At 45.8% G+C, this 12,724-nt stretch overlaps 1 protein-coding gene across 4 annotated transcripts in view; it reads left to right on the forward strand.

Annotated features, from left to right (window-relative positions):
- ARHGAP44 (Rho GTPase activating protein 44) overlaps positions 1-12,724 on the forward strand; it is a 178,456-nt gene that overhangs the window by 106,907 nt on the left and 58,825 nt on the right. For all 4 annotated transcript variants that reach the window (XM_012777369.2, XM_012777380.2, XM_012777405.2 and 1 more), the window contains exons 5-7: positions 1,398-1,509; positions 4,662-4,738; positions 12,201-12,318. In XM_012777369.2, coding sequence (XP_012632823.1) covers positions 1,398-1,509; positions 4,662-4,738; positions 12,201-12,318 — 307 coding nt within the window. The remainder of the gene's footprint in view (positions 1-1,397; positions 1,510-4,661; positions 4,739-12,200; positions 12,319-12,724) is intronic.

A 12,724-nucleotide genomic window follows, 5' to 3' on the forward strand; every position in this document is an offset into this window, starting at 1 on the left:
AGTTGTCATTGGCAGCAGGTATGAAAAGGAATTAGAACCTACATTTACACACCTGTGTATAAGTAAATGAAGAGTTCCTACGAATATCACTCCTCGGCCTTTTGGCTGAGATCAAGTGAAGTTTTCCTACAAATAAATTTGAATAAACTGATCCCAGTACAAAAATAACCAAGGAATATGAATAGACACTTCATGGGAATCAGATCCTGGGTGGCCCAGAGTGTTTGAAGAGACACTCACTCTTGCTGCTAGTCAAGGAATGCAAATTAAAACTAGAATGTGATAATATTTTGTATCTACCATTTTGGCAGAAGTTAAGACACCTACCAGTACCAAGGGTCGGCGAGCGCATAGAGCAATGGGAACTCTCATTTGCTCTGGTGAGATTCTTACACACGCAGAAAAAGAGAGTGGACATGCATATTTACGACAGCGCCACATGTAACAGCCAAATACTCATGTGTGTGGGAAAGCTTACTGTGACGATGGTATTCATAGAATGGAATTCTATGTAGCAGAATGATCTAATTCTGCATGTATCAATATGGATAAGCCCCAAACATAATCATAAATTTAAAATGCACGCAGTTTAAGGATATGTTCAGTGTCAAATCATGGACGTGAACTATTTTAACTGAGCAGATCAGCAGTATTATGTACTGTATGTGAACACGTACGGACAAAGTACAAGTGTAAAAATATGGACAGTGGAGGAATATACTCATTTAAGAATAATAGATACCTCTGTTCATACTTTTGTTGAGTTGTAAAAACTTTTTACTTGGATTTCAGTTAACATGGCACCATGCGAGGGGAAGAGGGCCTGTGTGCAATTTGGGGAAAAACAAAACATCTGTGCAATAGTGTGTTCTGTCATCTAAGAGCATCGCACAACTTTCTACTCATTCAGATCGTCTCTTGCTCATTATTAATCAACACTTTGGAATGGTTTTTCCATGGGACGACATTGATATGTCCTGCACTAATTACATTTTCATGACTTAGGGGTAGGGTTTTCTTTCTGTTAGCACCTACTGAAATTGAATTTTGGCTGTGTTTGGAGACATTCATTTGTTAGTGGATCAATTTCACCTGGTTTTTCCAGTGCTCCCAGGGACCACAGAAGCACGTGGCTTTCTGAATTTGGCGTGTGTGAGTCTGTTTTCTCCACGTCTCTCTCACGTGTCCCCTCTTGCCCCAGGCACACAGCGTGTACTCAGCACCGTTTGGGAGAATGCGCCATTTCAGAAGTGAAAACAGCTGAGACGGGCTGGCCCATGGGACGCCATGGAGATCAACCCGCTTATAAATATTGACTCGTGAAAGTTCACCCAGCGTGCGGGAATGACGCTGTCTTCGAGGGTATTCAGTGTGGCTTTTTCCCCCTGTGATTGCAGGAAGATGCTGAAACTCTGCGGAGAGACAGAGGACAAGCTGGCCCAGGAGCTGATACACTTTGAACTGCAAGTAGAGAGAGATGTGATTGAGCCCCTGTTTCTGCTGGCCGAGGTGAGCAGCAGGGGCGGGCCAGGCCTGCCTGAGCAGGGGAGGGCAGGGCAGGGCAGGGCAGGAGCCCCCGTAGTCAGGCTACTTGCAGCCTTGTTATTGTTTCTGCTCCTCACCCTGCTCCCTGACATTGAGTTCACCCAACCACATGGTCAGGATTCCTGACTGTGGCAGCCCTTTCAACTGTTAGCTACTGCTCCTGCCCACCTCCCCACTGGCACCCCGTGGGTAGAGGTGACAGCTGGTAGGTTACCTCCCTCCCCACCCAGAGTCCCGACTGCTGGCGCCCTACCCTCCCCCATCTCAAGTCTAAAGGGAAGTGCACAGCAGGGGTCTGGGGACCCAGGTCCAAGAGACTCTGTGTAAGGCCCCCTGTAACTTATGTCTATGTTAGGTCCCTTCTCTTTGGACTTTCAAGGTCACTAAATTAAAAGACCTTATTAAAAAGCAACCTTAATGTCTATGTGACAGTTTTGCGAGCTTCAACCAAGTGACGTTGTATCCAGGGAGACAGGAGATGGTTGGGGAGCTTTTTCTGTCTTGAACCCTGGGCCCCTCCTAGTCGCCTTTAATTGCTCATACAGATTGAGCACCTGAAACCTGAAAATTCCGAATCCGAAATGCTCTTAAACTGGAAATGTTTCGAGCACTGAAATGACACCCAAAGGAAATACTCATTGGGACATTTCAGATTTTGGATTTGGGATGCTCACCTGTTAAATATAAAGTAGAAAAAAAAAAAAAAAAACCTAGGGCCCCAAGCATATCGATAAGGGATACTCAATCAGTATACAACCTAACCAGCGCTATCCCCTAGAAGTCTGTATTAGTGCGGGCTCTCCAGAGAGACAGAAGCAATAGGCTACATGAGAGGGGAGTTATCAGGGGAGTTCGCTCACATGGTCCCAGAGGTGGAAGGTCCTGCAATAGGCCATCTGCAGGCTAGAGGGCCAGAGAAGTAGTTCATGCCTCAGTCTGGAAGCCTAGAACCACAGCAGCTCCCCGTCCCAGGCTGAAGGCCAGAAGGCCCCCGGGAGACCACTGGTGCAGGGCTCAGAGTCCACGAGCCGAAGAACCTGGAGTCTGATGTCCACGGGCAGGAAGAGAAAAGGCTTCCCACTGCAGAAGGGAGAGGGCACAGAGAGCATCGCCCTTCTTCCGCCCGTTGTCCCAGCCGGGACCCCAGTGGACTGGATGGTGCTCGCCCCACTGAGGGCAAGTCCCCTCCCTGTGAGCGCTGACTCGCACATCCGCCTTCTCTGCAGACACTCTCACAGACGTGGCAGAAGTGACTCGTCCCCAGCTGTCCGGGCATCCCTCGGTCCAGTCAAGTCCACACCTAAAATTAACCATCACAGACTCCCTGCACTGACGCAGATGCTCTGTGTCCACACGGTGTGCCAGCCTCTGTTCCTACCTGCCTGTGGGACACTTGAAATGTGGTTAGGGCAACTCAGGAACTCAAGTTTTTATTTAATTTAATTTTTGTTCATTTAAATTTAGAATCCCAGAGCTGCATGTGGCCAGAGGCTGCCACAGTGTTAAACAGGGTTGCCCCAGACCCCGCCTGGCTTCCTTTCTGGGCCACCTCTGGCATGTCTTCGTCACCTGCACTCTCTGGGACAGATGTATGTGGGTAGATAATTATGTACCAGCCCAAAAGTATTCAAGGGGATAATGTAAGATGAGGGGCTTTGGCGTAAACCAGCTCCAGAAATCTCAAATCCCGTCTTGTGACGGGTCATCCTGTAGCCCAGAGCGTTCTTGAGAGGCCCTATGCTCCTCACGGGGGTGGCCAGGGCTCCGGCCAAAGCCCGAAGCAAGCCAGGGAGCGGGTCCCAGGTGGGTGCCGGCACTCGCTGGCCGCGGCTCCTTCGAGGTGACCGTGTGGCTCTCAGCTTTGCTTCGGGTCCCGGTGGTGACTCGGGTTGTCCAGGGACAGCTACACTTCTCCTTCCTATTCCAACTTGCCACACTCGGCCGTGACTCATCCCTGCCTAGGAGTGGGGATGGAAAGCGCCTCCCAGAACACCGGATTCTCCTCGTGTCTTCTCCTTGCATAAAAACCGCAGCCCGAGATGATTTTTAGTTCAATTTTCGGCCAATTTTCGTTTTTCATTCTCACATCCTGCCCTACTTTTGCTGGGCCCGGAACCAAAATCTTGCATTGGAATGTTCAGCGAAGTCATTTTTAGAATGAAAAGTATAAAAAGAGCATCCACATACGACCAAAATGGAAGGACGTGCAGCCGGGAAAAGCCAGGATGGCAATGTTTATTCATTATTGACTTTGGAAAAATCTTACTTTATTTTTATAAATATAAACATTGGCTTCCTTTGTTTTCATAAATATAAAAATCTGTGTCCTAGTCACAGTCATTGTAGCATCTCAGTGCCCTTCATCCTTCAGCCGTCCGTTCTGAGTTAGGTCTGTGTGTCAGCCCTGAGTGGCTCCCTTTGCTTCTCCCCACTTTTGGCCCTCTTGGGAGTAGAGATGTGATTGAGCCCCCACTTTTGCTAAGGTAAGGGCAGGCAAGTGGCCAGGACACGTGAGCAGGGAAGCATAGGACCTCGGAAATGCTCTGGGGTGGCGGAGGCCTGGCCTGTGTCCATCAAAGAGAGAACAGAGTTTAGCTCAGGAAAAGGCATCAAGAATTTCATCTGATGTCGGTCAAAGGGTGCAGGGTCTCATTTATGCAAGATGAGTAAATTCTGGAGATCCGAGTTACAGTATGGTATGTGATTTACGTATCTGGTATCTGATATACAGTATGGCAATAGTTAATAATGCTGTCTTGTATACTTGAAATTTGCTAAAAAGATAGACTTTAAGTGCTCTCACTATCAAAAAAAAAAAAACACGAAAATAGAAACTGGGATGTGAGGGATGTGTTAATGAGCTTGATTGTAGTAATCATTTCACAATGCATACATATCAAAACACCAAGCTGTATACCTACAATAATATGCGATTCCTCTTTGTCTGTTATACGTCCGTGAAGCATAGGAGAAAGAAAGTATTTCTTCTGAAAATAAGGGTTGGGAGACCTCTAGTGAATCTGCCCCATGCCGGCCAGTGGTTCTTAAAGGACTGTTCTGAAGAATCGTTCTGAAAGAATTTATCAGTTTGTGTCTCTCATCTCCTGTAACCACAGGTGGAAATCCCAAACATTCAAAAGCAGAGGAAACACTTAGCCAAGTTGGTGCTGGACATGGATTCTTCACGAACCAGGTAGAGTTCCTTTGCTTTCCTTTTTGCCTCTTTGAAGGAACAGTGGTCATATCTGGGGGGAGAGAGTTTACGTGTGGGTGAGTGTGTTTTCATCCTCCAAGTTTTTGTTAACACCTGCTGCGTGCCCGGCACTGGCAGTAATAGTAGCAACCTTGAGAGACCGGGCCCCTGCTCTTATCTAGGCTGCAGTGGAATTTTGGAGACACTAGGCACATGAAGAAATGAGATAATTTCAGGCAGCCATACCTCATATAAAGAAAACAACACAGGGTAATTTGGGAAGGGGATGATGGAGAAAGGGAGGAACGACATTAGTACGGTAAAGCAGAGAAGGCTTTTTTGAGGTGATCACTTGGTCTGAAACTTAGATGATAAGAAGGAGGCAGCCCTGCAAAGAGCTGGTGCGAAGTGTCTACAGCAGCGGGAACAGCACGTGCAAAGGCCCTGAGGGGGGAATAAGTTTGGAACAATCAAAGTTCAGAAAGAAGGCCAGCATGGCAGGGCTGGAAGGAGCAAAAGGGAGAGAGGAAGGCTGATATCTCCTGTCCATGAGAAGGGAGAATTTCCAATGCCGGGGATGTGCTCACCTTTTCCTAAAGCTGGTGCTGTAGATGCCTCTTTCTGTAGCCTTTTCTCTTCACTTGAGTCTCTTCAGAGAAAAGTCCCTGCGGTGCTGGTCTGCACCTGTCTCCTGCAGCCCACCAGAACATTCCTGTCGTAGCAGGAGATGCCAGAGACCCCGAGATGGCATCAACCGTGGATGCCACAAGTGGGGACTGTGCGTACATGCCTGTTTTTTTTACAACGAGGGTGTATGAGTTGACAGAAAGCAGGCACATGAGTATTAAGATGGAAGAACCTATTTGGTGCTACTATAGGGTTTTTTGTAGGTCACTTTTAATCATCTCCACAGCTTGTTTTTATTTTCTCAAAGAAGAAACAGAACCAGGATAAGCTTGGGCAGAGAGATGTGGGATGGAGAATCCCGCCACAGGAGTCAGAAGATCAGACATGTCTCCCAGAGTGTCAGCTTCCTCACCTGCACAGGGGCGGCTACAACACTGTGGGTTAACTTGCGGAAGTTGTCCCGAACATTGAATTGATAATGTGTGTCACATGACTTCCCAAGTGCTTTAACTAAAGGAAGCTGACACTGTAACTAGTCGCACTGGAATTCTGTGTCCGGAAGAATAAAAGATACAGGGCAGTCCCCCCAAGAACAGAAACAAAACAGGTTAAATCAGCAAAGAAACCATCATTTCCTTGGTCGACTAACTCTCTCTCTCAACCTTCAATCTACCTGAATGATTTTTGCCATCTGTGTCTACACATCTTTTTAAAAAGAGTTGATTACTTTTTCAAAATAAATCTGTTTTAAAAAGAAATCTTATAGCACTACCATACGTTGGGAAGCAGTGCCCTTTGCTACAAATATCAGGTAAGCATCAAAGTAAACAGATGAAAGCGAAGCCAGCGTTATTAAATTTTTAGATCCTGTTTACCATGGATGGCTGTCATCCTGAAGCTTATTTCCTTTTGTTAAAAAGGGAAAAGAGGAGGCATTCAGAGAGGTGTTCAGATTATTCTGATGCAAATCTAAGGCTATCTCCTTAGTGTACTTGGAGGAATAAAGAGCAGAATGGATGGGAGTATTGATTTGCTGTTATTTCTGTGACCTTGGACCACATAAAATAGTGTCCTGTAACATGAATGTTCAAGTCCCATGTTTTGGTTATTGAAGAAGCGCTGACTGTCCCATTGTCAGGGTCAGGTGGGCACCATGCTCCTGAGTTTGTGGAGTGACTTCCTTCTGTCACTAAACCTTGGTCTTAGCTTGGAGGTCTTGTCTTTGCTCCTCTAAGGAAAGCCACCAGAAGAAGGCAACGTCTACCCCAACTTCCTCCCATTTCCTCTAACTCCTCACCCTTATCAACATGAAGACTGTATCCCAGGATACACCAGTGAGAGTACGACCAAACACTGTGCCAGGTAGAGAGGATCGCTAGCTGCTTTCCTGGGGGCAGTTGGTTTCTCGGTGAAGCCAGAGAAACTATTTCTAGTTCGCCCCGTACTATTTCTCCATGAAGCCAGTTGCACATGTTAGGTTCTCCTCCTTGCTGCACCCCACATCTGACTACCAAAGCTTTCTTTAGTCTATCCTTCAGGAAGTACACTCTGCAGAACTAAAACCGTGTGTTCCACAGAGACACTGTGCCTCGTAAGACAGGCAGGATGTTTTCATATAATATCAGCACATCTTGAACAATAGTTCCACGACTGGATCTTTGAATTCTACTCCAGCTCCAGTGGGTACCGTCAGATCCAACTAATTTATCCAGTGTTTAATTAGGTCCCAATCAAATGTGTATGTTTGTCACTATTCAAGTGAATCTAACTTGTCTCTTTCCAAAACCAATGAGATAGACTTTAATATCCTAAGGGAAAACTGATGCTTAGAAGATGAATAAAGAAGGAAGCTTTGGCCAGTTATGGTAGCTCACACCTGTAATCCTAGCACTTTGGGAGCCCGAGGTAGGAGGAGTTTGAGACCAGCCTGAGCAAGAGCGAGACCCCATCTCTACAAAAAATTAAAAAATTAGCTGGGCATGGTGGTGTGCGCCTATAGTCCCAGCTTTTTGGAAGGCTGAGGCAGGAGGATCACTTGAGCTCGGGAGTTTAAGGTTGCTGTGCACTATAATGACACCATTGCCCAGGTGACAGAGTGAGACCCTGCCCCCCCCAATAAAAAAAGGAAGCTTTGTGCTGAATTAAAGAATGTAAATTGAATAGAATTGAATGTGAATGACACAAACATCTTTTCTGTGCTAGGCTTGGTTTTGCAGTGATTAAAGAAGAGGCCCCATCCTTCCCAAAGTCAGCCTCACCTTTTTCTGAACATATATCTCAAAGTGAACCCTTCTGAGTCCAGAACGCATTCCATTTCTGCTGAACAGCTGCCTCTGGGTCCCGTGGATTGAATTGTGCTGCCCCCCCCCATTCATATGTTGAAGCCCTAACCCTCAACGTGACTCTTTCTAAAGAAAGGGTCTTTAGGAGGTCATTCTGATTAAATGAGGTCTTAGGAGTGGGCACCTATTTCACTAGGATTGGTGACCTTATAGGAAAAGAGAGTGATCTCTCTCTCTCTGAACACCCTCAGACAAAGCTGTGTAAGGACACAGATGGTAACCGTCCTCGAGGCAGGAAAAGGATCGCACCAGAACAGAGGCCTGCTGGAGCTTTGATCTTGGACATGCAGCCTCCAGAGCTGCCAGGAGATAACCTTCTGTCCTTTGAGCCACCCAGTCTGTGGTGCTCTGTTATGGCAGCCCAAGCAGACCAATGCACCCACCTTCTTTGGAAGCGAGTGAGCTAGTGTGAGACAGCAGAGTTCTGGGAAGGAACCCGGGCAGCTCGAGGAGTTAGGGAGTGGATAGCTAGAGGTGGAGCTCTGCAGCGCAGCACTGTTGAGAACCTGTGGGGCTGGCAGCAGGGTCTCCACGGCCATCAGGGGTCTTTCCTCATCTCTCACCTGCTTCTCCACGCATGCAGGTGTCTTTCACCTACACTCGTTTTCTTCCTGGTCACTGATGTCCCTGGGGCACAGGTCTCCCCGCTGTGATCTCTCTTCCTTTTGCTCCAATCTGGGGAAGATTCTGCATTGGGGGGAGGGGGGCTCCATTTGTCTGCCTTTTGCTCCTGTGCCCCCTTCCGTGACCCGTTGGTTGGCCAAGGTGATGAAGCACAGGCATGGGTGTGGCTTGCATCAGGGGTCCTCTCCTGGGCCACTCATGGCCAGGGTCATGCCAGAGCTGCCAGCTCCCTTAGGACCACACATCGGTACAGGAGTGAGTGCAGGAACTCAGAAAGTAAAGGGTATTAATGACAGAGGAAAGGAGAAGATGGGACAGGTGAAACAGGAAATATCCCATGGAAGAAATGTCCCTGTTGGCTTCCCAAAATTCTTCTTCTAGACTTCCTGTTGTCCTCAACTGACCTTCATTTGCCTTCTTTACCCACTTCCTGTACCTGAAATTCCAAACCCTGTTCCTCACGTTTCCCTCTCACCTAGCCTTCGTTAAAGCTCGGGTCCTGTCTTCATCTCCCCCAGGTCAGGTGGTCACAGCCTTTCCCCAGACAATGAGGGTGGCACATGTGCTACTTCAGTGGGAAGAAATTATCTTTCTGCTCTTCAGTTTGCAAAGCTCACATTCTTCTTGGGCAATGCTGGTTCCCTGTTTCTTCTCTGACAAAACAGTCCAGCTCTTGAGTTTATTTGTACAACAGATGTCTGAGAAGACTGCTGTACCTTGCAAGTCATGCTTCATGACACTTTTCCCAACAGGTTACATACCTGTACAAAATATTCTAAGTTTCCTTTGATATTTGGTTGAGTTCAACAAAGGGAATGTTTTGGCCGGGCACAGTGGCTCAAACCTGTAATCCTAGCACTTTGGGAGGTGAGAGGATTGCTTGAGCCCAGGAGTTCAAGACCAGCCTAAGCAAAAGCCAGACCCCATCTCTACAAAAAATAGAAAAATTAGCTGGGTGTGGTGACACGCACTTATAGTCCCAACTACTCGGGAGGCTGAGGCAAGAAGATTACTTGAGCCCAGGAGTTTGAGGTTGCAGTGAGCCAGGCTGACATCACGGCACTCTAGCCTTGGGGACAGAGTGAGACCATGTCTCAAAAAAAGAGAGTATTTTTGGGCATCTTAACCCTGTTTTGTAATTTCAGAATAGATTGTTTATATTAAATATATTGCAAATGAAATTTCCTATATAGAGAGGAAAAGCATATGTTTTTAAAGTACCAGGATATTGACTAAGAGATAAGACTTGGAAAAATAGAGAGGAAAATAGAGAAGAAAAGAAGGAAAGAATGTGGGGAAATGTCCTAAGTTTAATGTGCATATATTAAGTATAATTCTTTTTTTAAAAAATCTAATCCTGATTTATAAAACCATAAAAATCTGCTTAGTGTTTATAGTCACTTTATATATACATATATTTTTAACACTTACATATTAAGTTGTTTTTTCTTTGGTAGCATGAGTCAGATCATGGTTATAACTTTATTTCATAATCTAATATAGAGGTATATGTATTGTCTGAGATATAAATTACAGCCATAGCATCTCATATTTAATATGCCAGAAAACCCCACAATACTTTAATACTTTATTTGAAATTATTAAACTGGGGACTTATTAATCAAATATATCATTTGTATAAGGCAAACCTTTATCAGAAAGAATTACCCAGGAATTCTCACTAATCCTTATCTGTCAATTTATTTCAACTTAGATTTTAAAACATCTTTCAGTAGAATATTTCCTTTCTCCCACCCAAGTACTAACCAGGCCCGACCCTGCTTAGCTTCCGCGATCAGATGAGATTGGGCACGTTCAGGGTGGTATGGCGGTAGACAGAATATTTCTTTTCTAATATGCCCTGAATTCTTCTCTTGGAATCAGGAATCTTTCCTACGGCATGTGTTTCATCTCTGGAGCTTCAAGCCAGCTTGGTGTCCCAAAACATTTTTTAAGTAATTTTCCTGTGGTTGCATTCTTTAAATAACAGAGCATCCTTAATTTTCCTACTTTTTGCAAATAGCAAAGAGACCTTTAGTTTCCCTTTCTTGTATTACAGAGTTTTACAGTCTTCTGTTTTTCCTGAAGATAACAAAAGAGAAAAGAAAAATAGAGAAAATCCCTAACAATCATATTTCTTGCTCTAAGGATGAGGGTGACGTTCCACGTTCTGCCTCTCCTTTGAAGGCTGATGATCTGAGAGCCAGACAGAGCCCCAGAGCTGTCTTGTTTGGTCTGCATACTGCTGGCCTGAATGGTGTTTAAAAGAAATGAAATCAGAATCTGTTGCCACATTGCATCAGGAGAGTTCCCATGAAAATTTCCAGCATCTCTTGTCAGTTGAAATGTCTGGCAACCCAGGGTCCACCCCCCTGCCTACCCTGGCCCCCTGGGTCTGAGCTCCGGAGCCCCTCCACCCCCACCTTCCCCTCCCTCCTGACTCCCCAAGACCGAAGCCAGACTGGGCTGCTCTTTGCCGTCCTGAGTATGCTGTTGTTTTTCTTAGAGCCAAGAAACAGTTTTATATCTCATGCCTCTGTTATAGGTAGGAAATAAAGGATGGGGTGGACTAGCTTTTAAGACAATAGCTCATCTGACTTGTGTTTCTTACTCGCTGGCTCCTATCACCTGCTCAATGGAAGAGGAACCCGCTGCCAAGCCCCAATTCAGCTACTCCTGTCTAATGTGATTGGATCCTTCTTTCAGGGCCTGTTTTTGGTAATTCCCTAATGAGGACATAGCAACCAGAAATATTTGTACTTCCCGCTAAAGAGTTTTTATGAGCAGCTTCCTCAGAAGGCCAGCACTCTCCCCGCAAAGACAGATTTTTAAGAAAATATAAGTGAAGTATCTAAATGTTGATATGAAGTTGTTTTGTGCTTCCCAGTGGAGACTTTTGGTTTCACATTTGTTTGTAGTCCATCCTGCGTATCTTCTCGCTGAGCATATGTTATTGGCTTCCACCAACCAGGCGACTATTTCCAAATTCAAATGCCCACAGGATAGGCAGGGAACTTAAAAAAAAAATGACAGGCCGGGCGCTGTGGCTCACGCCTGTAATCCTAGCTCTTGGGAGGCCGAGGCGGGCGGATTGCTCAAGGTCAGGAGTTCAAAACCAGCCTGAGCAAGAGCAAGACCCCGTCTCTACTATAAACAGAAAGAAATTAATTGGCCAACTGATATATATATATAAAAATTAGCCGGGCATAGTGGCACATGCCTGTAGTCCCAGCTACTCGGGAGGCTGAGGCAGAAGGATCACTCGAGCCCAGGAGTTTGAGGTTGCTGTGAGCTAGGCTGACGCCACGGCACTCACTCTAGCCTGGACAACAAAGTGAGACTCTGTCTCAAAAAAAAAAAAAAAAAAAATGACAGAGACTGTGCTTAAGAGGCAACAATACTGATTTTGGAATATACAACACATCATTATCAACTGTAGTCACCCTGATTAAATTTCAAATGTCTAGCCATAAAAAAATGATGAGTAGGCTAGGTGACGGATATGTTAATTAGCTTGATTTAATCATTCCACATGGTCTATGTATATCAAGACATCACATCATGCCCCACAAATGTATATAATTATGATTTGTAGATTAAAAACATTAATGTTGTAAAAGAGACTGCAGTAGTGATTGCCATCTGGCTTTAGTGTTTGCAAGACAACAGGAAAAACAGTGGCAAATTGGAGGGTGGGCCCCCTTTCTCCAGGTCTAGTACTTGGTACATTTCATCACCTCTCCTTTGCAGCGAGGGTGTGGAGTTCCCTGGGTAATATTTGTAGCCAGGTATTTTCTCAGCATTCCCACGATATCCCCGGGGCTCTACCTGTCTCACATCTCTCCTCTTTTTCTTCTATTTTTTATCAGGTGGCAGCAGACTTCCAAGTCTTCAGGTTTGTCCAGCACCTTACAGCCTGCGGGTGCCAAAGCTGATGCCCTCAGGGAAGAAATGGAGGAGGCTGCCAACAGAGTGGAGATTTGCAGGGTACCCGCCCTCTTTGCTCCTCTCTACTGGGACAGGCTGGGGAGCCCTCAGGGATTTCCTTCTCGTTCACTGGAGTTCTCTTAAAACTCTATTAGTGAGTCTCTAGTTGAACTAAATGCCCCCACGCTTGCCTGCCAACACCTCCAAGGAGTACAGGATGAAACCAAAGAGTTGGGGCTTTGGTGGTGGCCTAGACAGGGAGGCAGTATTGGATTGTCATTGGTGTTCCTGCATGGTAGGCAGAGAGAAACTGACCTTTGTATCTGTCTGAAGCTTTTGTGAACTATCTGAGTCCCAAAGAGTAAATTCTAGACCACACAGGACACTTGAGGGTTTAGAGCACAGGACTGTTGATATTAAATTGTTTCTTTTCTGAAGTTTGCTTTTTGATATTTCCTGAGTCACA

This window comes from Microcebus murinus, chromosome 18 (genome assembly GCF_040939455.1).
Source record: "Microcebus murinus isolate Inina chromosome 18, M.murinus_Inina_mat1.0, whole genome shotgun sequence".
NCBI lineage: Eukaryota > Metazoa > Chordata > Mammalia > Primates > Cheirogaleidae > Microcebus > Microcebus murinus.